This window comes from Balaenoptera acutorostrata, chromosome 9 (genome assembly GCF_949987535.1).
Source record: "Balaenoptera acutorostrata chromosome 9, mBalAcu1.1, whole genome shotgun sequence".
Classification (NCBI taxonomy): domain Eukaryota; kingdom Metazoa; phylum Chordata; class Mammalia; order Artiodactyla; family Balaenopteridae; genus Balaenoptera; species Balaenoptera acutorostrata.
The window spans coordinates 58,480,785-58,507,832 of record NC_080072.1 but is presented as its reverse complement, the minus strand read 5'-3'; the positions used below and the strand labels follow the sequence as shown (position 1 = coordinate 58,507,832).

The window sequence follows — 27,048 nt, the reverse complement described above, 5'->3', positions numbered from 1 at the left end:
TTTCTGTACAGAGTATAGTTTGGGATTAAAAACAACCCCATTTTGGGACTTCCCTTGTGGTGCAGTGGTTGAGAATCTGCCTGCCGATGCAGGGGACACAGGTTCGAGCCCTGGTCCTGGAAGATCCTACATGCCGCGGAGCAACTAAGCCCTTGTGCCACAACTACTGAAGCCCACGCCCGTAGAACCCATGCTCTGCAACAAGAGACGCCACCGCAATGAGAAGCCCACGCACCGCAAGGAAGAGTAGCCCCAGCTCTCTGCAACTAGAGAAAGCCCACACGCAGCAACGAAGACCCAACGCAGCCAAAAAAAAAAAAACACAACCCCTTTTTTCTTCCAGTTTTTGTCCAAAACCTCCTACAGGGTCTCTGGCTTTGAGAGCCTCTCTCTGGGGAAATTCAGTCTTTGGGAGACCCAGCCGCTTGGGAGCAGGTTTAGGCAACCATCTCTTTACTTGTGCACTGTCTCCCCCTGACTGCTTTCCTTGATTTTTCACGATTTCCTGGAGTGGGAGTAGAGAAATTTCTGGAAAGCTTGGCCTTTACTACATTTGTGCTTTCCCAAAAAAGTTTCAAAAAGTTCTGTGGAAACCTGATGGGAAGGAGGCTTTGGCACAGTGAGTAAGCTCCAGGAAAGCTGTTTAGAATCAGGGCATTTATGGGAGGAAACTATTTAAGGAAAATTCTCTCACTGTATGCTTACATTCACACCACAGGGCCTTCTGGTATTTTTTAAAACCTTTTGATGAAATATAACGGATATTTAGAAAACTACACAAATGGTACATATACAATTCTGGCTTTATTTTATATAGAGTTTTTTTTTTTTTTCCTGGTTAATCTTTGCCCAGTTCATTAATTACACTAATCCTTGACCCTCATCTAAGACTGAAAGACAGAGTGAGTTTCTAGGAAGAACTCTGGCTATGGGCTCAGGTGGCTGGCCTGAGTTGGAATCCCAGCTCCACACTCACTAGCCCTGGGGCTTTGAGAAAATTGTTTAACTTCTTTAAACGTATAGTCCTGTTCCCATGGCTGATGAGAGATCAAGGAAGTAAACCCTTGAATTTACAAGTGCATGTTCTTGTTTATCACTCTTATTCATATGGGCTTAGAGTCTAACAGAACAAGGCCCAGAACCCAGCCTTGTGCCCACCAGCTGGGTGACCTTGAACAGTCTCTCTTTGAACCTCAAATTCTGCATCTGTCAGCTGGAGAGAGCCTAACACCTTCACAGGGGGTGTGAGGGTTGGGTAAGATGATGTATATATAAAGCTTCCACAATGCTGCACACACAGTAGGTGCCCAGTTAATATCAGTGCCCTCCCCTCCTTCCAGCAACTTGGCCCTTTTTTCTCCCCAGCTCCCTATCTCTTGCCTCTTCAATACCTCCACCCTTCCTGCAATGTCTGAGTAGAAGCGGGGCTTGGCAATCAGGTTGTGCTCTTCCTGTGTCTTAGGGCCTGGAATTTTGCAGCTGTGTAAGTTGAATCTGGGAGAGGGAACTATATATTATTTATATATGTATGTGTGCATGTGTGTGTGTGTGTATTTTTTTTAACCCAGTGATTTTGGGAACAGCTGTTGGGAGGCACTTTCTTAATCAAATCTCACTGCAAAAATGCAAACTGAAGCCTTCCTGTTCAACAGAGCGCTCTGTGACCACAGATTGTTTGAGGCCCACCATAAAGTTCAGTGGCTCCTTGATCATGTTTGCCAGCAGATTTTGACAGACAGATAATCCAGCTTGCCCTGTGCCTTCCCTCTCCCCGACATCCCACAGAAGGTGGCCTCTCTGTCAGGCTGATCTGAGCCTCCAGCGGTCTGGGTGGACCATCTTAAATCCCTTTGGAGGCAGCTCTTGGAAAAGGTTAACAGCACATGGGAGAAATCTGGGGTGGCAGCTGATAATCAGAGCTCCATGGGTCTCCCATTTCCCCTGCCCTGCCCCTCAGCACCTCCCTCACCACTCACCCCCCCTCCACCAGCATCCCTGTCTCTCTCACATTAAATAATGCGTTTTGTTTCCTTCACCCATGAGACTGGGCTCCCCTCTAGGGGAAGGGCTGCTCTTAGCTCTCTGTCTCCAGTACCCAGTCAAGGCCTCACACGAAGAGCCTGCCTGAGTGTATAGCTAGGGCTGGTAATAAAGGGAAGCTGGGGAAGACTGCCACTGTTGAGCACTTACTGTATGCCAGGCCCATGGTAGGCCCCAGATATGCATGCTTTTATTACATACTCTTCACAGGACCCCTAGAAGGTAGGCCCAGATCCTGAAGATCCCAGAGCTCTAAAAGAGGAAGCAACCTACCCGAAACCACAGTAACCAGTTTTAAATTCAGATCTTACTACTGCCCCTCCCCTGGGTCGGAGTCCCACTTAGCCCCTTACCAGTTGTACGTCCCTGCACTAGTCCTATCGCCTCTCCTAGACTCAGTTTTTCTATCTGTAAAATGGGGGTGATGGTCATTACCTCACTTGGATATGGTAAGGATCAAATAAGATCATGGATGTGAACATTTTCTGTAAACTCTAGAGTAAATACGATTCACATGTGGGCATTGTTTTATTAGTAGCTCAATAAGTTAAAATAGATTCCAGTATGTACTGGGTACCCACTATATATGAAATCATAGTGTGGGCTGTGAACATATGGAGATAAATAAAACCACTCCCCGCCCTCAGGGAACTCACTAATAAGAACACATATGCCTAGTGGCCTTTGGTTTGCAATATGCACATCTGTAATCTGGCCCCCTGGCCACCTCTCAAGGTTCATTTCTCAGCACTCTCCTCCTTACAGTCCTCCAGCTGTACTAGCTTCCTTGCTGTCTCTCAAATGAACTTGCTTCTACTGCCCGGACTTTGCAGTTGCTGGGCACTCTGTCTGGAAACCTCTTCCCCCAGATGTTTGTGTAGCTCACTCATTTACTTACTTCAGGCCTCTGCTTAAATGTCACCTCCTCAGAGAGGCCTTCCCTGACCACCTTACTTGAAACAACACACCCACCCCATCACGCCTAACCTCTTATTGCATTAAACTTTTCTTCATAGCATCTATCATCACCTGATCTTGCTCTGCATAGTTATTTGCTTACTTGTGTACTGATTTTCTCTTCCACTAGAATGTACGCTTCTGAGGGCAAGGCTCTGTCTTCCTTGCCTATCAGTGATGCTTACAACAGTGCCCGGCACGAGGTCGGCACAAAACAAATATTTGATGAAAAAAATCAATGCCTGCCACTCAATAATAAAAAAAAGACAAATAACTCAATTTACAAACGGGCAAGTGATCTGAATAGACATTTCTCCAGAGAAGACATACAAATGGCCAATAAGCACATGAGAAGATGCTCAACATCGTTAGCCATTAGGAAATGCAACTCAGAAGCCACAAAGAGATGCCACTTCACACCCACTAGGCTGGCTATAATCAAAAGGACAGACAATAACAAGTACTGGCAAGGATAGGGAGAAATTGGAACCTCAAACACGGCTGATGGGAACGTAAAATGGTGCAGCCACTTTGGAAGATGATCCAGCAGTTCCTCAAGAGGTCGAACACAGTTACCGTACAATCCAGCAGTTCCACTCTTAGCCGTATACTGAGAGAAATGAAAACGTATGTCCACACAAAAACTTGTACGCAAATGTTTGTAGCAGCATTATTTGGAAGAGCCAAAAAGTAGAAACAACCCAAGTTTCCATCAACTGAAGAACGGATAAATAAAATACGGTACATCTGTACCATGCAGTGTCATTCAGCAATAAAATGAAATGTAATCCTGATCTGTGTTACAACATAGATGAACCTTGAAAACATTATATTCAGTAAAAGAAGACAGTCACAAAAGAGCACATATTATATAACTCCGTTTATATAAAATGTCCAGAATAGGCATATCTGTAGAGACAGAAAGTAGATTAGTGATTGTCTAGGGCTGCAGAGGGTTGGAAGGAAATGGGGAGTGACTGTTAATGGCTGTGTGGTTTCTTTTTGGGGTAATGGAAATATTCTAAAATTTATTGTGATGGTTGCACTACTCTGTGAATATACTAAATGCCATTGAATCGTACATTTTACATGGGTGACTTGCATGGTATGTATTTATATCTCAGAAAAGCTGTTATTACAAAAAAATCAGTGAATGTGCTCATTTAATATACCTGTATCAAACAAGCTAGCGGGCAGCGGATAGGTCATCCTTGTGTGAAGACCAGAGAGACCTAAGTCACTCTTTATTCAGTGTTGATGTGGAAGGTACACCAGTCACTGGGCTTCCCCAGGCGGGCAGGTGAAAGCAGACTTCCTTTCCTGGTGAATGCTTAAAAAAACCAAAACCAAAAAAAAAAAACCTGTCCCTGAGAAACCTGTGAGGAGGAGAGCTGGAGAGCAAATGAGCTGAGCCTGAGAAATTTACTGTGTCCTGTTTTCCAGAGACTATTTTCCCAACATAAGTCACAGAGACAGATGGCCCCAGACCTGCTTCTGAAAATAACCACTGTCGAGGAGAGGAGAGTTGACTTAGTGGGAGCTGCCCTGCTTGGGGAGTAAGACCCACAAAGATTTAATGGGCTGGAAAAGAAGGCGACTTTGGACCCAGGAGGTTGTGGTCTGCCAGGCTCATCCCATGAGGGACACAAAGCAGAAGCTGCTGTCTTTGCTTCTTTCTGTGTGTGTGTTTTCTTCTTTTTAAAATAACTTTTTTTAAAAAAAATCTTATTATCGCATTTGTTCCTTGAAAGAATTAGAAAATATTAAAAAAATATAAAAAATAAATTTATTCATAATTCTACTGCCCTAAGGTAACAGGCATTAACATTTTTGTTAATTACACACACACATACACACACACACACACACACACACACACACACACTCAAACAAATGTCACAGTTATTTTTTATACAGTTTTGCCCCATGCTTTTTTAATATCCTATTTCCCAGGTCCTTAAACATTCTTTACAAACATGGCTTATAATGTCTACATGTTAACATTCTACTGATATGCCTTAATTTACATAATTAGTCACTTTTTAACATAAAGGATGTTTTTCCTTTTTAATATTTATTTTTAATTTTACTTTTGACTATTATAAACAATGTTGTGATGAATACCCTTATAAATAAATCTTCTGAGAAGTCATAATTGTGTTCTTGGGTAAATTCCTAGAAGTGGAGTTGCTCAGTTAAAAGCTTTTCCCATTTTAAAAATCAACTATATCAAATTATATTACCAATCTCAGTGCATAGAATCTTGTTTGTATTTAAAACCAACATCTATTTTAGCACCTACTAGATGCCAGGTATTGTCACATTTATTATTTCATTTTCTCCTGAAGTTTTAAAAAATAATTTTTAAAAGTATAAAGATAACTATATATGCTCATTGTAGAGAATTTTGAAGACATATTTTAAAAATTAAAAATTGCCCATATCAGTGATAACCATCGTTAAAGATTTTTTTCAGCCAGTCTTCTGTATAGGAATGCATTTATACAAATTCATTTAGTCTATAAATGTCTTATGAGCATTTACTGTACTGAAAGGACCTAACTTTTCATTATAAATGAAATTGTTTTTATCCTGCATTTTTCCCCCAGTCTCCTTTAATCCTCAAAACAACCCCTTGAGGTATGTACTACTGTTACTCCTATCTTGTAGAATGTTGGACCACAAAAGAACCTTAGGGTATTCTTCTCCAACTCCCCAGGTGGGAATGTGAGGGCCAGAGAGGCCAGAGTCCTGCCCGTGATCCCACAACACACTGTTGACCTGCACCCAGATCTCTTGAGCCCTAGTCTGTTGCAGCAAACTGTAGCCTCTGATGTGGAACTGAATCTATACTGCCCTCAAATGGGGTGGCCGTATAATTGTCCAGATCAGGACCTCTTTAGAGTAAAGGCAGGGCACTATGATTAATCATTGCAGGATAACAGATGTCAATTGGGGCCGTCACTGGCACAGCAGAACAAATGGTCCCTCTAGTGCTCTAGCTTCAGATTTCCAGCACTTTGAGATGCTTGCCACAGTGGATTTCAATCCATTTAAAATAACAGTGGGAACTGATTCTGCAAACCTTTTCTAAGCTGAGACTCTGAGCCAGGCCAGGACACAGAGATGAGCAGCTGTGGTCCCTGTTGGGCAGGCTGGGCTGTTTCAGCTACAGGCGTGACCATCGCTCACTGCCATCAAAAGCAGGACATGCTATCCCTGCAGTGGAGTTCCTGGTCCTCTAGCAGCCCCAGACCTTCATATCGGAAGGAGATCCAAGTTTCCCTTAATGCCCCATCCTCTGCTCAGAACTGAATAAGGTTTTCCTTATTCAGTGGAGCAACTGGCTGCCCTGTTAAGAGGCAATAGATGTGAGGTTGGCTCGTGAGGAGAGAACGAATGCATTTGGTTTTAAGTGGAGGGGATAGAGTATTTCTAGAAGGGAGACTGAAGAGATGAAACACAGGCAGGCTTCACGGGAAGGATGAATCCATCAGCTCAGGGTTCCATTGAGATGAGCTACCTGTTTAGGTCTACAGGTTTTGTTTTGGTATTTTCTAGGTATCATTTACTGAGTAATTGCCGTTTACTGGGCACTATGCTAAGCATTTTATAACAAGCTTCTACAATGCGGGGCTGCCGGTTCGAAGGTTATTAGGAGGCTCTTCCCCTAACCCAGGGGCTCCCTGCAGCATACAGCTCGTGCTCTGGTTTCACAGCTAGGACTCACACTTCCCCACTGTGTGAGCAGGCCATGACTTTCCCCACTGGAGCCTAGATGGGGTCTCACGGAGATCAGTAAGGTTCCATTTGGGCGTTTAGATGGATTTCTCAGGACTGCTGAGAGAAGTGTAAAAAAGTGCATTTTGTTAATGGTCTTCTTTTCTTTGACAGAGTAATAAACTCGTCCATCAGCTAGCTCTTCACACTTTAGTCTCACGGTGTATTCCAAAGACAACTCAGGATCCAGAATGCTAGAGGCTCTTCCTTGAGCACCAGCTTGCCCTAGTTACAGGTTACATCTCAGGCGCTAAGGAAAGCTACCATCAATGCATGCAAAGGTGTGAGGGACTGAAATCGCTCTTTCTGTAGATCTCAGGACTCCCTTGTCATGTGTTCCTTTCATATATCCTGTCCATCTCCCTAACACTTTTCCTCTTATATGATGTCAGTAAGCGATGCATATTGATAAAGGTGTCATTGGCAGGCTTGCAGATCTGTCATTGTTTATTCCCCAAAATCATCCTGTTCTTACTCTCAAAGACCTACAGCTGGAGGGATGGCAGAGGGAATCCATGTTGGTTGAGCCCTCACCTTGAGACTCCCAGGCTCCTTGCAAGCATACTCTTAGCCTCCCCTCAGAAGCTCTTTGCAGTGGCTATTGACACATCATTTTTCAAAGGAGAAAACAGACTAAGAGAAGTGAAGTGACTTACCCAAGGTCATAGAGCCAGGATGAACCTGGGCTTTGGCCCCTGATTTGCTCAACAGGAATCCCGTAGTCTTTCCACTTTAGCTGTGATTCAGTTGATGGACAGGAATCTCCTCCTCCCTACTCCTAACCAGGGCTGATAAATTTAATTCACACCCCTCAGTGGACACAGCATTGCAGTGTAGGTTCTCACCCAGGTCCTGTGCCACAGGCAAATGTAGGCCTCCACTTCTTGGCCTCGGAAATGGGGATGGATTTTCCAGTGCATTGTTTTTGTGAGGAAGAGATCTTGTAAAACACCTGGCCCCGTTCCTGGCCTCAAGAAGGGGTTCTGCAAATGTTTGTTCCCCCAGCCCCACCCCTTGACCACAGGGGAGTCTGCACTCTCTCACTTTGTTTTTTTTTCTTTCTCCACCCTTATCTACTATAAGCTCGAGCTAGGCTCAGAGAGACCTCCTCTCAAGAAACTTGCATGGCTCCCCTCTACCCTTCAGTGGCCCCCTTGGTTGTTGAGGTGAGACATTCCAGTCATCCCATCTCATTTTGACACAGTGGAAAATTCTAGAATACCAGGTTCCCTTCAGCTGATGATCAGGATACATGGAAAGGCAACCCCAAACCCCAGTTTCCTAGTCCTATGGCATGGGGCATCCTTTTTTGCCTACACGAACCTGCAACTGGGCCCCACCTGAAAAGCAAGCCCAGATCATGTGGACTTTCAACATCCTGGCTGAGCTGAGCCAATTAGAAAGGAGATCTGGGTGGCTGAGCAGATGCCTTAAGTTTCAAGAGCAGATCCTTCTAAAGTACAGCCCTGGTCTTGTCACGTTCCTGCTTTAAAAACTTGCGTAACTCCCCAGTTATGGTCTGATTTCCTTTTCCTTGTGTTCAAGGCCTAAACCTGCTACTCAGAGACTCATTTCCCACTTCTCTCTTTACATAGACCTTTCGTGCTATAATCAAGGTCCTCCTCTTCCCTCCTACCTTCCTTCCATCCTTTCTTCATTTAACAAATATTTATAGTGCTTTCTATGTACCAGACACTGTGCTGGGCACTGGAGAATATGGTAATGGACAAGCCAGTCAGGCTAGTGGGTGGCCACAGACAAGTATACACTGCAGTGTGGGAAGTGTTGCAACAGGGAAAGTACAGAGAGCTGCGGGAGCCCCCAGAGGGGTGCCAAACCCAAACTCAGGCTTGAGGCATCATGGAAGACTCCCTGGAGGTGGTGATCATGAGGTTAAGCCCAGAGGCTGAGTGGGGGCTAGTGAGACACACAGGGTGGTAGTGATGAGGAAAGGGGAACAGGAGAGGAAACTCTCAAAAGGGACAGCATGTGCAAAAGCTCAGAGGCAAAACTTTGTAGCTGTGCTCCAGGGGGTGCCATTCAGATAGATTCAGTGCCAGTGGTGCCCTGAAGTTGTGCAAATCGGTGAACTTGAGCTGAAGAGAGAGCAGTGAGTGCATGGAAATGAGGGCAGGCCAGCAAGTTTCAGCATCCTTGGTGAGAAGTTCATGGTAACACATGAGACTTGAGAGGTAAAGTGATAGTGGGCAGGTTGCTTGAGACCAGGTGAAGGATGAGGGCCTGAGGCGGAGTATTCCTCTCTCTGCCATGGATGCTCAAGACCCCATCTCTTCATCTCTTCCCACTGGAATCCTCTATGGCTCCAGAAAGCCTTCCTTGGTTCCTCCAGTTGAAGTGAGCTTCCCACCTCCATCCTCCCCTCACACTGGGCTATCTTCTGTTCCGACAGGTCCCACCTCTGCCTTGCTTACAGCTGCATGTGACGCTCTCCCTCCCCTTCCACCAGCTCCTTGGGGGCTGCGCCTCTCACAGTTTATACATCCCTCACCTTCTAGCCTGCTCGGTGGGTGTTTAGGAAATGTCTATGGAATGAAACAGTGTTCACCATACTTCTACGGTCACACGCTGCTCTTATAAGAAAAGAAAAGATAAAGAAAGGTAGGGCCCCTCACTTTATATATACATATTTATGCATACTAATATCTAAAGTTTATTAGGTGTTTACTGGCTGCCACGCTGTTCTCAAGACTTTACTTGTTTTAACTCCTTTAATCCTCCGAGCAACTCTGTAATGTAGGTATTCTTTTTTATTTTTTGATCTCCATTACATAGATGAGGAAATTGAGTGACAAAGGGTGAAGTAACTTGCCCAAGGTCACTACTACGGAACTAGCAAGTAGTGCAACTAGAATTCAAATGTAGGGTCTGGTTCCAGAGCCCATTCTTTTAATGCAACCTGCCCTGCTTCTGTAGATGCCGAATTGATACAGCAGTGCATTTTATTACATGTATTTTGAGCACAAATGCATTACATACATTATAAAACATATAAAAAATAGATATTAGAAAAGGGTGACATAAAAGATAAATACTTCTAGAATTTTCTTGCACCCAGGAGATGGTTTCGTGCCCCGACCTGGGGACCACTTAAATTAAAAGATGCTGATGAATGAGAGGAAGGAAATTAACATGTGTCCAATAGTTTCTGTACATTACAGAAACCTTGTGGGTCATTGTGCGCCTACCAAGGGTCTGGCACCTTGTTAGGTCCTTTGAATGTTAAGTTATGAATATTCAGAGCAACCCCAGAGGCCCAGGGTGATGTCTGGAGATTGGATGGAAGGGAGAAGAAACAGTCATGAGGACTGGGAGGGACTGTGCTGTTCTTAGCCCAGGGTCTCTGAAGTTTGTGATGGAACAATTTACTTAGTTCGGGAACTATTTATTTCATAAAGCTTGACAGATCTACTCAGGAAGAGGCTGTAACCAGTACCCTGGAACAACATATCATGTTTCTTAACCTTTGTCTGAAATTCTAACAACTCAGCATGGTATGGTACTGGTTATTTCAAGCTCATCAGAAGCTCTGATTGGAGATTAGAAGATGTCTTTGGTTAATAAAAGATGAGGAAATGAATGTATATTGCTTAATAAATGCAGCCTGGCGGACAAAAATCTTTCCAATACTGGGACTGTAGAGGAAGGGAAATCTTGAATGGGGTTCTTCGTGGGGTGGTTTCATTCAATTTAATAAACATTTGGTAAGCACTGACCCTGGGATTCTGCTTCCTCAAGCATACTATGTGCTTGGGTGTAGTATAGTATCTTTAGTCCTTATAATAACTTTATAAAAGGGGAGGAAAAAAAATGCTTAAAAAAAAGGGCTTCCCTGGTGGTGCAGTGGTTGAGAATCTGCCTGCTAATGCAGGGGACACGGGTTCGAGCCCTGGTATGGGAAGATCCCACATGCCACGGAGCAGCTGGGCCCGTGAGCCACAACTACTGAGCCTGCGCGTCTGGAGCCTGTGCCCCGCAACGGGAGGGGCCGCGATAGTGAAAGGCCCGTGCACCGCGATGAAGAGCGGTCCCCACTTGCCGCAACTAGAGAAAGCCCTCGCACGAACCGAAGACCCAACACAGCCAAAAATAAATAAATAAAGTAGCTATATTAAAAAAAAAAAAGCTTAAAAAATAAAAAAAATAAAAGGGGAGGAGTTCCCAACTTATAAATGAGGAACTGGAAGAAATCTACCCAAGATCATACAGCCAATAGGAGGCTATGGTGTGATGCAAACCCCAATTCTGTTGAACTCCAGAGCCCACTCCAAGAATGTACTGTATCCCAAGAATATGCCATTTGCTTTTATACAGGAGAGAACTACAGATAACTACAAATGCAGCAGGGCAAATATGATAACAGAACTAAAAAAAGGTCAGTTCAGAGAAAGGAATGATCATCGCTATAGTGCTGTGTGGTAAGTGGTGTCAGGGAAGGCTCTCCCTAGGGTGAATTGGAAACACTGGTTGGGACGATTTTAAGGCAAATCATAGCCCAGATTTTTAGGTAAACCAAAACGCGGATGGAAAAGCTACCCCGAGATTGTACCGTGATCGTGGATCCCTGCTGCCTCACTTGCTCTTACTGAATTTCTAATACGAACCAACCAAACGGCATACACAGCAACTCTATAAAATGTTGTCACACGTGGTTGGGCTCAAGGGTTGACATGAGAGTCACGGAACCTGCAAAATCCTGCAAGATTTGGTGACTGAATTGAGTGAGCTTCTCTTGGTAGACAGACCACAAAAAGCTTTTTTGTTTTGTTTTGCTTTTTTTCAACAATTAGCAGCTCTATTTGTCACCTGCCCCGTAGAGCTCTACCAGATCTTATGATGACATGTCTGGGCTGCATTATGTTTCCTAAGTTTCAGCCTCTGAAAAACTGGATGGATCTGATTATGTTTTAAACCTTCTATCAGTCAAGGTGGGAAAAAAAGACGTAGCCCTTGCTATCAAGTGGATGCGTTGTCTTGTACTGTATACTTTTATGTGTCTGTGCTTATGTTCCCTCTCTTGTAGATGATGTACTGCACATGCCTAAAGCCCAGACACAGATAGGACTGCAAATTGTCTGCCCCCAAAGGTCTTGTCCCCGGCCGGCCATCACCTCCTCCTTTTGAAGAGTTGGGAGTGTGCTCACAAAACTATAGAAAGCTGGGATTTTTAGAATCGTGGAACCTTGACATGTTAGAAACTTGCAGTCAAACATCCTGACTTAGTGCATCTTGGAATTCACAGTGTTAGTGTCCTAGATAGTATACAGTTTTTTCATCTGAGACTATTAGAACTTAAGAATCCTAGTCTGTTGAGACTACTAAGAATCCCAGTCTGTTAGACACCTAGAATTCATCTCTTCAGCAAATATTTATATAGTGCCTACTATGTGCCAGGTACTATGCTAGATTCTGGGGATACAGAAGTGAAAAAGACTGCTAGAGTTCTTGCTCTCTCAAGAAGTTTGCAGAGAATGTCAGGACTTAAAAATCTTAAAATGTCAGATTCTTAGAAAAGTAAAAGATTAGTGTGTTGAAATCCTAGAATGCCAGCGGTGGAGGGGGCTCTGGATCATTCTCTCCAGCTCCCTCTACCTTTTATGAGGCCCAGAGCCTGTTCCAGGCATGTTGGATTAAAATCTCACCAATAAGAACATTATTTCAGTTCGGTGACATCGCAGAATGGCCAGCTTGCAGGGGCTCAGCGATCACCCAGTGCGGCTGCTCATTTTACCAGCAAGGCCACTGAAGCTCAGAGGCGGGCAGCTGTTTGGTAGATGACACAGCCCCACCAGGACTAGACCCCAGATTTTCAGACCTCTCTCAGAGAACAGGCAAAGCAGGAAGGGCTTCCCAGGTGTTTTCGAGGGGCGCCTTCTTTGCAAGCGTGCAGACTTCTGCACGAGGCCAGCTCTTCAGAAGGAGTTTGCACCAACTTTAAGGAGGCATCAGGCCCGCCCCCGGGGCCAAGTGTGCAGTAGATCGCCCTGTGTTGGGAACCCCCTCCCCCTGTTGATGCGTGTTTTATTTTGCTCCCTCCCCCTCCCCGTGTGCCTCAAAACCAATTTTCATTATTTTTTTTTTCTGTCTGTGTTTGTCTTTGTGGTTCGCAGGTGCTCCCTTGCATTGTTCATCCGCTTCATCAACCCCTATTGAGCAGTCCCCCTCCCCGCCCCCTTCCCCTCCGGCCAATGAGAGCCAGAGGCGGTTGCTAGGCAACGGTGTGGCCCAGCCAACCCCGGACTCAGACTCTGAGGAAGAGTTTGTCCCTAATTCATTCTTAGTTAAAAGTGGCTCCGCCAGCCTGGGGGTCGCGGCAAACGGTAAGTCCCTCTCTCTTGCTAACTTCTGTGGGTTTGTTTTTTCCTTTCGTTGGCGATGCTGATTAATCGGCCTTGGGCTGCTTGCAGGGGCGGAAGGGCCTGGCGCATGGGGGGGGAGCTCAGGGTTCTCGGGGACTGGGGGGCTCGGTGGGCTCGGGCAGCCCCGCTACTGCCTGGTTGCGCCGCTGGGGCGTGCGGGGGGTGGGGGGCTGCTGTTCCCATCCCCATGACGGACGTCTGGCAGACAGAGCTGCAGGGGTAGAGATGCACAGACAGACACAAGGAGACAGAAAGATCAGGTAGAGCCTGAGTAAGACAAAGGTACTGAGACAAAGATAGACACCGGAAAAGAAAAGAAAAGAATGGTTGCAATGAACATAGCACCGACTGACTACTTACTGTGTGCCAGGGACTGTGCCAGCCACTGTCACGTGTTGCTTTATTGGATTGGATCTTCCTCAGAACCCTGCCTAAGAGACCAGTAGGATAGTTTCCCCACTGACCATGAGAAAGCTGAGAGAAAGGCTCCTGGCTTTGGAAGTTCTTGGACTTTCACACTGCCCAGAGACGGGGCCCCTGGAGACCCAGGCAGCTGCAGGGCTGAATGCTGACTGCAGAGAGAGCCACTGGGCTTAAGCATGGATCTGCCCATAATCACACGTCTCTTCTAAGCTCTGCCCCCCTGACTCTCTTAAGGAGAAGAGGTGTGTGTGTTGGGGGGCGGGGGGCGGTACGATGCAATAGCTCCAAACTCCAGGCTGACCAGGAGCCAGCAGACACAGGTTTTAGCCCCTGGTCAGGTGCTGTGTGACCTGGGCCAAGGTGCTTACCGTCTCTGTGTCTAGCAGTGGCCAGTCCACTTCTCTGCAAGAATTCAAAGCCTGGAGGGGATTCAGGCCTACAGGTGGGGTGGGGTGATATATGTGACGTAACCTGGGATCTCCCTAGTGGCCCGTGATTTCCTGATTATCGAAGAAGAGGAAAGGAAATAAGACTTTCCCCACTTAATATTGTAGGTTGTGTGTTGATTTTGCAAACATTTATTAATAAGTGCCTGTGTGGCACTAAATTTCAGGCCAAGTTCTGGAGAAGGAGGCAGAGATTCAGAGAGATATAAGGCAGGATCCACGGGCTCTGCAATCAGACATCTTTGCATTAAATATAAGCTTTATTGCTGTGGGACTTTGGATAGGGCACATTGCCTCTAAGCTTGTTTCCTTAAGCAAGTATAACATGGGCAGTATGGTACCCAGCTCGTGATGAAGGCTCATCACAGGGCCTGGGATAGAGAAGGAGTTTAGTAAAGGTTAGTCATGGTCACAGTCACCACCCACCTCCCTCCAGGGAATTTATAGAGAGTCTGTATGTGAAAGCTCCCACCATACTGCCTGGCACTTAATAATGCTCAGAGAATGTCAGACTTCTTTTCTTTTGGGATCATTACAGCCCAAGGTGGTAAGGGAGATAGGAACCTGGTGTGGAGGTGACTGAGGAGAAGAGCCTCCACTGCGCCTGAGGAAATCCGGAAATGCTTCCTGGAGGAGGCGTTCACTGGATCTGAAAGAATTAGTAGGGTGTGCCAGGTAGAGATAACCAAGGGCTTTAATAACCCAGGACATTCTGGGCAGAGGGAAAACATGGACAAAGGACCCAAGGTGGGGAGCTGGTGGGATCCTGCCCCCAGCTCTTTTACACCTAGGAACCTGGACAGTAAATAGGCATTAACCTTGGAAGGGTGTAGAAGGCCACATGGTAAAGTGACCTGAGCTCCTCTGGGTACTGAGCTGAGGCCCTCCAGGCATCACCCCATCCCCCATGACAAAGAAAGGTGTTTTATCCCCAGCCCGCTCCCCTAACCAGGAACTCTCCCAGCCTCTGTCCTCTTTGAAACTCAGGGAGGAGGTCTTTGGCCTTGATGGTTCTCTTCTTTTTTATTTTTATTTATTTATTTTAATAAATTTATTTATTTATTTTTGGCTGTGTTGGGTCTTCGTTGCTGCATGCGGGCTTTCTCTGGTTGCAGCAAGCGGGGGCTACTCTGTTGCAGTGCGCGGGCTTCTCATTGCAGTGGCTTCTCTCGTTGCGGAACACAGGCTCTAGGCACGCAGGCTTCAGTAGGTGTGGCACATGGGCTCAGTAGTTGTGGCACGCGGGCTTAGTGGCTCCGCGGCATGTGGGATCTTCCTGGACCAGGGATCGAACCCGTGTGCCCTGCATTGGCAGGCGGATTCTCAACCACTGTGCCACCAGGGAAGCCCCTATTTTTTTTAATTCATTTTTATTGGGGTATAGGTGCTTTACAATGTTGTGTTAGTTTCTGATGTACAGCAAAATGAATCAGTTATACGTATACATATATCCCCTCTTTTTTTGGATTTCCCTCCCATTTAGGTCACCACAGAGCATTGGGTAGAGTTCCCTGTGCTATACAGTATGTTCTTATTAGTTATCTATTTTATACATCGTATCAGTAGTGTATATGTGTCAATTCCAATCTCCTAATTCCTCCCACCCACCCCCCTTTCCCCCTTGGTATCCATACATTTGTTCTCTACATCTGTGTCTCTCTTCTGACAGGATCTTTTTTTTTTTTTAATATTTACTTATTTAATTAATTAATTTATTTGGTTGCACCAGGTCTTAGTTGCGGCAAGCAGGCTCCTTAGTTGCAGCTTGCCGGCTCCTTAGTTGTGGCATGCGAACTCTTAGTTGCAGCATGTGGGATCTAGTTCCCTGACCAGGGATCGAACCCGGGCCCCCTGCATTGGGAGCGCGGAGTCTTAACCACTGCACCACCAGGGAAGTCCCTCTGACAGGATCTTGAGCCCTGTATCATCTGTGACCAAAAACCAAACCATCCTCCAGGGCCTTCTCCCTCTGTGCTCCTGAGGGTGGCATTGTCCTTTTGGTGGGTCAGTGTCATTGCTCCTCTAGAGCTTTTAGCTGCCCATGTTTTAAAGTATGCAGAGAAATAGGAACCTGGAGTGGGTTGCAGGCCCAGCTCTGTAGCTCACTGGCTATTTGTCCTTGGCCAATCACTGTCCCTCTTCAGGCGTCAGTTTCCCCATCTTGCCAATGATGGAGCAATTTCTAAGGTACTCTGATTTTCCTAGTGTTGTGTAATGCTGACAGGTATGTCAGCCAGTAGCCTTCTTAAGATTTACTTGGGAAAAAATATATATATATAGTGATATTCTTTGTTCATTTCTAAGTAAATAAGCCTTGTAGGTAAAAGAGAAGGCAGGAGATTAAAGTCCTTAATCTCTCCCTTTGCTAATTAACTGAATAAGAGCAATCACGTTGTTGCAAGTTCTGCAGCAAATTGATGGCATTACTGCATTATTGATGTGCAGGGAAGATGGGGGGACTTTGGCCTATAGCTGTCTGCTCAGCTACACTCCGCTGTACTCCTGCTCCCCAGGGGACCTAGAGGCACTTCAGAGTTCTTCCCAGGAGCCTTGCTCTGAGTGTGTTACTCTAGAGGTTGGTAATAGATGTGTCCCACGCCTGAAGGGAGAGTCTGGGTCCTTAGTGATCTGCTGCTCTGGGTTTGGTGGGTCATGAGAGAGCCAGTGAGTGTTACCCCACAAGTAGACTCTGCCTGCCACCTTCCTGTCCCCTGAAACCCCAAACTGAGGGGTCTTCTGTGAGCCAAAGGGCCTGCTGGTATTGGCATGGACCCAGCCCTAGCAAGTGAGGATGAGTGGGCCCTGCTATGTAGTGTGCCCAATAAATGTTTGTTAAGTTTCGTGTGATTTTTTTTTCATGGAAAAATATGAAATTATTTTAATGCGATTATCTCTATTGTTTCTGTCAATTATAAAAGTAACAATGCTTGCTAACATTCAAATAATGCAGAAAGGCAACAAGTGAAGTTCTCTTGTAATTCTTCCTCCCAGAGATAGCCACTTGTAACAGTTTGGTGCATGGCCTTGCAGATGCCTTTTATGTAGTGATAATTAATGAGTGGGAATGAAGGGGTGAGCAAGCAGTACGAACTGTGTAAGGACCACAGTGCAGCCAAGAGAGCAGAGCCATAGTCAACCCTTCCGAAATTGGGTCTCAAGAGATGCAAGCCTGGACACAGGACCTAACCTCTCAGAGCCTCAGATGCTCCGCAGGTGAAATGGGGAAAACCTCCCGGGGTCGCTATGGAGTTCAACAAGGCAAAGTCCCTGCCTCCCTTCCTTATCTCCACCCTTCCATTCCCTTCCACCACTTGAAGACTTTAAAGACCACCCTAAATGGGTTAATTGCTCTGGCTCCTTTAGAGGCCTGCTTCCCCAGAGACTTCTTTCAGAAGGTATTTTAAATGACAAAGGCAGCCCCTTGGGCGCCTAAAGGGTGAAAATGAAGTTTCCTTTGGCGGGAGCTGACTCAGCACCCTCCTCTGAGGGCTGACCCTTTGGGAAGCAGCCTTCTGGGAGCTGGGCTGCATGCTCCAGTGGCTTCCAGAGGCCCTCTGCCTCCAGCTGTGTCTGCTCCTGCCCGGGCTGCGATCCCCAGCCCGTGGTGCCCAGAACTGCCCTGCGAAAATCCCATGTAAAGAGCACGGAGGCCGCGTGGGGCATCACAGAAAAGAAAACAGGGGAAGCAGCTCTTTCTGTCCTCAAAATCCTAATCCGCCCCAAGGATAACCATCTAGAAATCACTGATAGATATAAAGAAAGATTTCACTAAAACAGCAACTTGTCATAGCCGAGAAGCTAAGGAAGTGATTTGGATTAAGTAGATCTTTGTCCCTACCGCCACAGAAACTTTTCAGAATAAATATTAAATGTGCCGTGAATTGTTGTCATCTAAAGTCTAAAGTAAAAGGGATTTAAAACCTTGGTGGTTAATATTTAAGAGGGTCGGGGAATAAATAACTCAGAGAAAGCTGTCCATTTCTAAAAGCCGAGGTGAGGTAGGAGCAGGTGGGAGAAGTTACATGTAATGAGCACCTTCCCTTCCGCGTAGAAGTCTTTTCTTTGCATGCGTTATCTTTTTTTTTTTTTTAAATTTATTTATTTATTTTTGTCTGCATTGGGTCTTCGTTGCTGTGCGCGGGCTTTCTCTAGGTGCGGCTAGCGGGGGCTACTCTTCATTGCAGTGCGCGGGTTTCTCATTGCGGTGGCTTCTCTTGTTGTGGAGCACGGGCTCTAGGCTCATGGGCTCAGTAGTTGTGGCTCACGGGCTCTAGAGCACAGGCTCAGTAGTTGTGGCGCACGGGCTTAGTTGCTCCGCGGCATTTGGGATCTTCCCGGACCAGGGAGCGAACCCGTGTCCCCTACACTGGCAGGCGGATTCTTAACCACTATGCCACCAGGGAAGTCCCCAAAATGCGTTATCTTTTTTTGAGCTTCTCTTTGTCTCTATTCTGGAAACCGAGGCCCAGGCAGAGACTCACACTCAAGCCTACCTGATTCTAGAGCCCCACCCAAATTTTGTGTTTTGTTTTCAATACCAGATGCTGTTATTTCTGTCTTCTTAGTAGGAAGCTGGAGAAGATAAGGGGAAGTCCACCAAAGAAAAGCTGATTTTTTAAAAAAAATTACTAGTTGTTGGATTCCTAGTACTCACCTCACAAACCTTGATGAAGCCCCTATTATGTGAGAGGTGTTTAATCTCATTAAATCATGAGATCTCAGGGAATCTCATTGAATCTTCATGTCTGTCTTGTGTCATAGCCATTTTTAGTCTCATTGAGGCAATAGCAGGCCAGAGAGATTAAGTAAGTTCCCCGAAATCACACAGCTTCTAAGTCATAGAACCAGATTTGAATCCCAAGTCTGTTTGAAGCCATTGAGTGAAATCTTTCCGTTGTGTTTCGGTGAGGATGTGGGAGTTTCAAAGATGAATCAGGCCAATGACTTAGACACTAAATTGTGGTGCTGCTTCATGAGAGCCAAGCCCTGGATGCTAGGCCGTCCGTGGCTTTTTTTCCTCTTTTCCCCCATTCTGGGCCCTTCTGCCTCACCTTAAAGATTTCTCAGGCTGGTGACAGTGGTCAACATCACTGTTGTTTGGCAGTTTCATTGACTTCCTCAGGTCTTAAGCAGCTGGGATTATTTTGTTTTGACTTCCAATCCAGTGGAAGAGTGTTTATTTTTCTTTCTAAATGGGAAACACTGCTATGTATGCGAGCTCCTTCCAAAAGTGTTTTCTTAAAACAAAACAAGTCAAAAAATTCAACTTAATTTGGAACCTATCCAGATTCCCGAGGGAGTCTGCCAGGGTCCTTTGAAGTCAGTTTGTGAAATCAGAAGGCAAAATTGTGCCTGTTTCCTACAATGGAGAAGTATCCAGTGAGGCTTTTGTCTCCTTTCTCTGTGAATTTCATGGAACCTGTGTTAGTTGTTCCATGCCAACCACAGTACTTGGGTCTGTGTGTTGCCCAAGTCCCAAGGGACAAGGACATAGGGGCATGTGACGTTTTCAGGCATTTTTGTTCACTGCTCTTCGCAGCTCTCTTGCATCAAAAGACCCTTGTTGGTAAATAAATCCTTACACCAGCTATGTCGAGAAGTTAAGTACCTAAACTCCTGGGAGCAAGACAAATTGATTTCTTCCTTCTTTCCTGCCTTCATCCACAATGACATTTGAAGTGTTTGCAGATGTTTTCCTAACAGATGAGGGGTGAAGGGGACGCTAAGCAGAAAGATCCTATAAAATAGGTATTTAATCTATAGGGTCAAAAATCCCTTAAATGAAGCCCTTGGAGTCAGATGCATTTTCGAATTCAGAAATTTTTAGATTTAAGAAATAAAATACAGTACACATACTGTGTCTTTCCTAACATTCCCAGAGTGCTGGGATGGCCCACGGTAATCAAATACATTGATATTTCTGCAGTCAAACATATGAACAGTTACACTGGTGAGATTTAAAAACAAAAAAAGACTCTGAGATACATGTCAGTTCAGGTCAGGTTTTGCAACCAGAACAGTTTTTTTATTTTATTTTATTTTATTTTATTTTTTATTTATTTATTTATTTATTTATTTATTTATTTATTTATTTATTTATTTATTTATGGCTGTGTTGGGTCTTCGTTTCTGTGCGAGGGCTTTCTCTAGTTGCAACAAGTAGGAGCCACTCTTCATCACAGTGCGCGGGCCTCTCACTATCGCGGCCTCTCTTGCGGAGCACAGGCTCCAGACGCGCAGGCTCAGCAATTTGGCTCACGGGCCTAGTCGCTCTGCGCCATGTGGGATCTTCCCAGACCAGGGCTCGAACCCGTGTCCCCTGCATTGGCAGGCAGACTCTCAACCACTGCACCACCAGGGAAGCCCCCAGAACAATTTTGATAAAACTTTCAGTCTTAGGACTTCCCTGGTGGCCCAGTGGTTGAGACCTCACCTTCCAATGCAGGGGGTGCAGGTTCCATCCCTGGTTGGAGAGCGAAGATCCCGCATGCCTCACAGCCAAAAAACCAAGACATAAAACAGAAGCAGTATTGTAACAAATTCGATAATGACTTTAAAAAAAAACTTTCAGTCTTAAACAATTAAAAAAGAAAAAACCTTTCAGTCTTAGAGTTTTGAGATTTTTGGAATGGTGGCTAATGGTTGGTGATCCTGAATCATGCCTCTTCTTAAATGGGCAGGGTTGGGGGATGTCCCATGACTCAGAAAGGTTTAGTAACAGAATAGTCATAGAGATAACTAGAAAGCTTGGTAACTAGAAGGCATGATACAGGTGCAAGTTGCTGACTGGGAAGCTCTATGTTTACCTGTAATGACTGCTTGGAAAGGCCAAGCCCCTCTGGTATAGACATGGGGCCTCAGGAGGCCAGCGCCATCAGGCTGGCTGACTCTCAGGCCTGGGAGTTCAGGAGGAGAGAGGCCAACTGCTCAATTCTCCAAAGCCTAGAACTCGGCAACTCTGAGTTCTTAAGGAACCTTTCCTGACAGCCCTTTGGTTGTATGGACCTCCCCTTTCTTTGATGCCCTGCTGTCTTCTTTACAGATGCCTCCCTAACAGTCTGGGAACCTGAATGTCCCCATATCTGATTTCCAACTTAGACTACAACTTCCTTGAGGGAGGCCTTGTCTGAGGCTATATCTTCACAGCTGAGCACCTGTAGGTGCTAAAATCAAAAATGAAAAAAAGTTGATATTCTCTCGTCCTCCTTTTCACCAGCCCACCCCCCAACACACACACACACACACACACACACACACACATACATACACACACACGCACACACGCACACACACGCACAACCACCTCCCTAGGAATAGTACAGTGAGCCACATGCATGATATAACTAGAAATCTGCAGAGATGAAGTGATTTGCCCAAGTGCAGAGTCAAGATTCATTGTATGGCCCCAGACTCCAGTGCCCTTTCCACCTTATCAGGTACCTCCCTCCACTGGGAAAGCCCTCACCTGCAGCCTGCCACCAGGGGCAGGCAATTATGCCCCCCTAAGTGGGAGCAGTGGGGACAACCACACAGGGGTCACTTCTGTTTTTGTATAGTTCACCAAGCCCTTTTTCATATGTTACCTCAGGCAAACTCTGGTGACTCTAATTTAATTGCCACATTGGCTTTCTAGGAGGTAAGCCTTCTTCCTGACCCTGCAAAATAAACAGGTCACGTTTTGAATTAATGTAACCGAATGTCCTGGGAAAACCAGGGCCCTCTAATTAGTCACTCATGTGACACGGTTACAGCTCCTTTTCCACTAATTTCCCCAAATGCCATTGCATTAAAAGGTACAAAAATAACATTTTTGGTGTCTGGCTTGATTGGATCTAGTAATTCCTAGACCACCCCTCGAGGAAGGCACATTAGCCGTGTGTCCGGGCTTTTTCCATCTGGAAGCTAAGCCTGGTTTGTGTCCCTGTGGACATGTTAGTGGCCTGCTCCAAGGGGCCCTTGTGGACACCAGACCACATCTTCAAGCATCTCCTGACACTCCGGGGCGCAGACTGTTGAAGAGGCACCTGGAAGGAGGCTAAGGAGAGCTTGGGAGATTAGCGCACCTCACGTTATCATAAGCCTTGCATTCCCTGAGTACGTTCACCTCCACCATCTCCTTGGATCCACAGCACAGTGCTGTGAGGCTGGCCGAATGTAGAGAACCGGGTAGGAGAGAGGGAAGCAACTGGGCAGAGAGCTGCCCCTTTGGCTACCAGCTTCTTTGGGCCAGTTTTAGATTTGCTCACAGTTGGTGATCCAACCTGCAAGGGCCACTGCCATCCATATAAGCTGAGTTTTCCAGTTATAACCCTCCCCTGGAGAAGCCTCTCCAGAATCCCTCGTGAGCCATCCTGGAAACCTGCTTGGGAGGAAGCACATGCCGGAGAGCAGCAGACCTGCCTTCTGAGCCCAGCTCTGCCTCTGACCTGCAGTGTGACCTCCAGAGCCTTGTCCTCTGGTTCCTTGGCTCTCTCGTCCGGGCAGTGGGAGGACTTGATCAGATCAACATTTCCCAAGCTTGTTCCTTTGTGTGTCACTGTCAGAGTCTGCACTATAGCAGTGTACCCACCTACGTGCCATTTCCTTTCCTTTCCTTTAAACTGCCTCCTTTTCCGAACTTTTTTTTTTAACCTAAGTGAATTTAGTCATTTTAAAAGGAAATTGTATATTACTGTGGCAATTCACTTGCCATAAATAGAAGGTAGCTGTAAAAATAAATACAGTGAAAGCTGGTTATCATGTTCTGGTGAGATTAGGCCTGCTCTAGGATGCAGAGATTTGCTTCTCATTGTTAAATAGGGACATGGGCAAGGGTTAGGTATTAAAAACACACAAGTACCAAGCTGAGATTTCCTCCTTGACATCATCAAAAAGGTTGAAAGAGGATGGAGGCTATCCTGCACGTGATTCAGTGTGATTTAATGTCTGCTCGCACTGTACACCACCTAAAACCCTGCCCATGGGATGCATGGCTCTGTGGCTTTTTCCAGAACTCTGTCTAGGCTTTTAATGCTACACCCCTACAGCCTGCTCACCTTGAGAATAAACATCTCTTGCTGCTCCCAGAACCTCCCCTCCTACCCTTTCCTAAATGTGGTCTTTTCTGAGCGATCTGTTCCCACCCTCCCCTTGGCAGCCTCCTGCCCTCTGCCCCTGTCATCACGTCTGAGCTGGGTGCTTTGAGCTCAGCTGGATCCTGCATTACTGGGTAATAGCTCCCAGTTTGGACCAGGAAACCATGTGGCTTCCTCTTCTCCCTCCCCTTCCTCTCCTTTCTCCCCTCCTCCCTCTCCTTCTGAACTGCCATTATTTATAAAGGTGTCTGAGATTAAACAACTAAAAAAAATTCCCTCTGCTTTAAATGACCTAAAAGGACCGAAGCTAGAAGGAAAAGAGAAACAGCACAATATGGAGCCGTAGGAAGGAAAGATAGGTTACGGGGGTCTACAGATCCTTGCTGTGCTGTATGGCCTTGGGAAACTTGCATAACCTCTCTGGGTCTCAAGTTTCCTCTGTAAAATGGATATTGGTTTTAATAGTACTTCACAAAATTGTTGTGTCTATGAGAAACTATGGGCAAGGCTTCTAGCATGGTGATTGCTACGTAATAGGTGCTCAGTGAATGTTAGTTTCCTTATTCCCTTTCTAGAACCCAAAAGGTTTTGGCCAGATATCTCTGGAAGGAAGGCAGATTCCTACACTCCCACCTCTCCAGGCTTGGAGGAGGTGTAGCAATTAATAGGTCTGTCCCGGAGTCCTGAGCTGTAATCCCCCTCCTCCTCCTGGGTGATTTCCAGAGATTTAGGGTGGGAGAGTGAGCCCAAGGCAGCAGCTAAACAAACATAGCATGGGGTCTTGGAAACAGAACCTCCGCCTTCCTTGCGGAGCTCCCTGTGCTGCTGGCCATTCCCCATAGTTCCAGGATTGCGTGTGATATTCGGTACCAGATAAAACACTGTGATGTCTTTTCCTTCTGGTCAGCTGGCCTCCCCCGCAGAGTTGAAAGGAGAGGAAAATGACTGGTAATTCATTTACGCTTCACTCCCTCTCTGGGAAGCTGCTGCACGGGCTAACAATAATACATATCGGGCTTCCCTGGTGGCGCAGTGGTTGAGAGTCTGCCTGCCAATGCAGGGGACTCGGGTTCGAGCCCTGGTCTGGGAAGATCCCACATGCCGCGGAGCAACTGGGCCCGTGAGCCACAATTACTGAGCCTGCGCGTCTGGAGCCTGTGCTCCGCAACAAGAGAGGCCGCGACAGTGAGAGGCCCGCACACCGCGATGAAGAGTGGCCCCCACTTGCCGCAACTAGAAAAAGCCCTCGCACAGAAACGAAGACCCAACACAGCCATAAATAAATAAATTAAATTAAAAATAAAAAAAGAGTCAACATCTGTTGAAATTTAAAAATAATAATAATAATAATAATACATATCCCTGTACTTCCAGAAACCTCTTTTTAGCTGCCACAGCAGAGGCTCTGGGGGAATATACACTTGTTATGAACCAAGTTCCCCTCCCCGTTAGCTGCGTGACCTCACCTCTCTCACCCAGTTGCCCATCTGTAAAGTGGGCATACAAGTAGCAGTCTGGGAGTCGTTTCAACAGTGAGATGGGATAACATCTAAGACACTAAGATTACAGGGGGTGCTGAGTGTTGACTGGTCTCCCCTTCTAATCTTGGGCAAAGAATGGAGTTTTTAGTCAGTGAGGAGATTATCTGATCAAAATTGAAGTTGTGATCACTTACCTGCTGTCATCTGAGAATAAGCAAAAATGGAAGTTGAGATAATACTTAATTTGCTAGTTTTGCAAAATTCTGCTCCCCTTAGCCAAAATGTTTTACTACTATGTCTTCTCTCCCCTGGACCACTGCCGTAGCATCCTCACTGGCCTCCCTGCCTCCCATCTCTTCCTTTAATCCATCTTCACACTGTCCCATGGTGATCCTTTCAAAGCCCAGACCCCTATCATAGAGCCCTTGCAGGGACCCTCTACTTGTTTCCCACCACTGGCGGTTCAGGACCTATCTCCTTAGCTTGGTGCCAAGGCCCTTCTTCACAGAGGCCCTCCCACTCTCTCAAGCTGCTTACTTCCGTGGTCCCACTAGGGAGCTGTGGCCACAGAAAACTAACATGGTTCTTGAGGGGACAGAGGACATTCCTGGTACCCAGAACAGGGCTTCTGATGAATAGCTGACGATCTTGGGAGCAAAGGCTTCGGAACACAACTCATTAATTTAGAGGGAGAACTGGTGAAGATCTTTCTGATTTGGAATGATATGGGAAGAAATGAAGCTTGTTTACCCTTCAGAACCAATTCAGCAAAGTATTATTAAAGACTTACTGTGTGCCAGGTCCCATGGAGAACAGAAAGCATCCGCTCACCCGCTGGCTGTTGAGGAGAGAGATACACACCTAAGCAGCTCTGCCCTAAAGCAGGCATCAGTGAGGGGAGCAAGGTAGGGGAGTGTGCCAGGGTGTGTGGGGCTACAGAGGTTTAGTGCAAACTGGGAGGCTCAGGGGATCCTCCTGGAGAAAGAGGGTAACTCCCAAGGAGCTCTGCCCAGAAGTGAGCTTTAGTCTTACGGATCTGTAAGGCTGCTATGGACTGAATTGTGTCCCACACCCCAAATTCATAGGTTAAAGCCCTAACCCACCATGTGACTGCATTGGAGAAAGGTCCTATAAGGAGGTGGTTAAGGTTATATGAGGTCTTAAGGGTAGAGCCCTTAAGATCTGAAGGAACTGGTGTCCTTATAAAAGAGGAAGAGACACCAGAGCTCGCTCACTCTCTCCTCCTCAAACATTCATTCATTCATTCATTTGTTCAGCAGACTTTTCCAGGGGTCCTGTACTGAGGAGTTCTGATCAGACACCATCTGTTTCCTCCGTGTGTAGACATGTGGGAGGGGACACAGGAGGGGAGCATGGGGGTCCTCTGCAGGGGGCAGTGGTGGAAGGTAAGTCTGGCTTCCTCTCTATGGAGAAAGAGCTAGTGTGGCAGGGCCCGTCTCCACCCTCCCCCCTTCCCACCGTCAGGGAGCAGCCTCTTTAGAAGACTCGATTTTCCTGGGGTTTGAGGTGGGGATGGAGTGAGTGGCGTGGACTGAAGGCAGGTGTACGGCTCTGTACACGTCTAATTTCAGAGCCCATCGAGAGGGGGTGACGGTGGCAGGTGCAGCCTCAGGAACCAAAAAGGGCCTGACACACCTTTGGACTGTGTAACAGAAGAGGAAATCCCATTACTGTGCACCTGCAGGGCGCCAGGGGCTAAGATAGGTGTTCAGCACCCTGCTGAATCTGTATGGCTGGTGGGCTCTAAAGAGTGCAGGTTTGAATTTTGGCTCTGCCACTGCTAGTGGAGACCTGTAGTAAATGATTTAACCTCTGAGTTTCCATTTTTCCTCATGTGTAAAATAGGGATCATAATAGTATCTACTTCATAGTGTTGTTAGAATTCAGTATGAAATAATGTATGTGCAGTACTTAGCAAAGTACTTGGTTATTATAAAGTCTTAAATGGAAAAAAAAAAGTAGAAATGGAAACTGCTATTACTGTTAACATTGTTGTTCTGGTTATTGTTTTACGGCACATAGCCTCAGAAAGGTACAGTAACCTGCCCAAGGCCACACATCCCAGGTGTGCCGGGCTCCACCCAGCCTCTTTTCTTCCCACTGGGCTGCCCTCCCTCATCTGACAGCCGTCACCCCCCTTTCTTGACAACCCTCTGGAAGCCGAAGGTCTCAGGGAGCCTCCCCAACAGATGGGAGATTTCTTTCGCCCTCACCTCGCCCCCCTGCTGAGGAAGAGGCTGCATGCGCATTTCGTCAGCAATCCCCGCCCCCTGGCCAGAGGCCCCCAGAATGGAAACTGCTGAGTTGCACTCTGGCTCTTAACTCTTTCAAGATACCCCTGTTGGGCCCCTGCGTGGGTGACAAGATGATGCATGAGGTCTGGCTAAGCAGCTTATTTGTCTGAGCTGGTGATGGCCTTTGTCCCAAGTTGGGTTAGTGGTAAGGGGCA

At 46.3% G+C, this 27,048-nt stretch overlaps 1 protein-coding gene across 1 annotated transcript in view; it reads left to right on the top strand.

The window, feature by feature from the left end:
• Positions 1-27,048, top strand: part of TENM4 (teneurin transmembrane protein 4) — a 745,685-nt gene that overhangs the window by 441,139 nt on the left and 277,498 nt on the right. Inside the window, exon 8 of the mRNA XM_057553431.1 lies at positions 12,906-13,115. Coding sequence (XP_057409414.1) covers positions 12,906-13,115 — 210 coding nt within the window. The remainder of the gene's footprint in view (positions 1-12,905; positions 13,116-27,048) is intronic.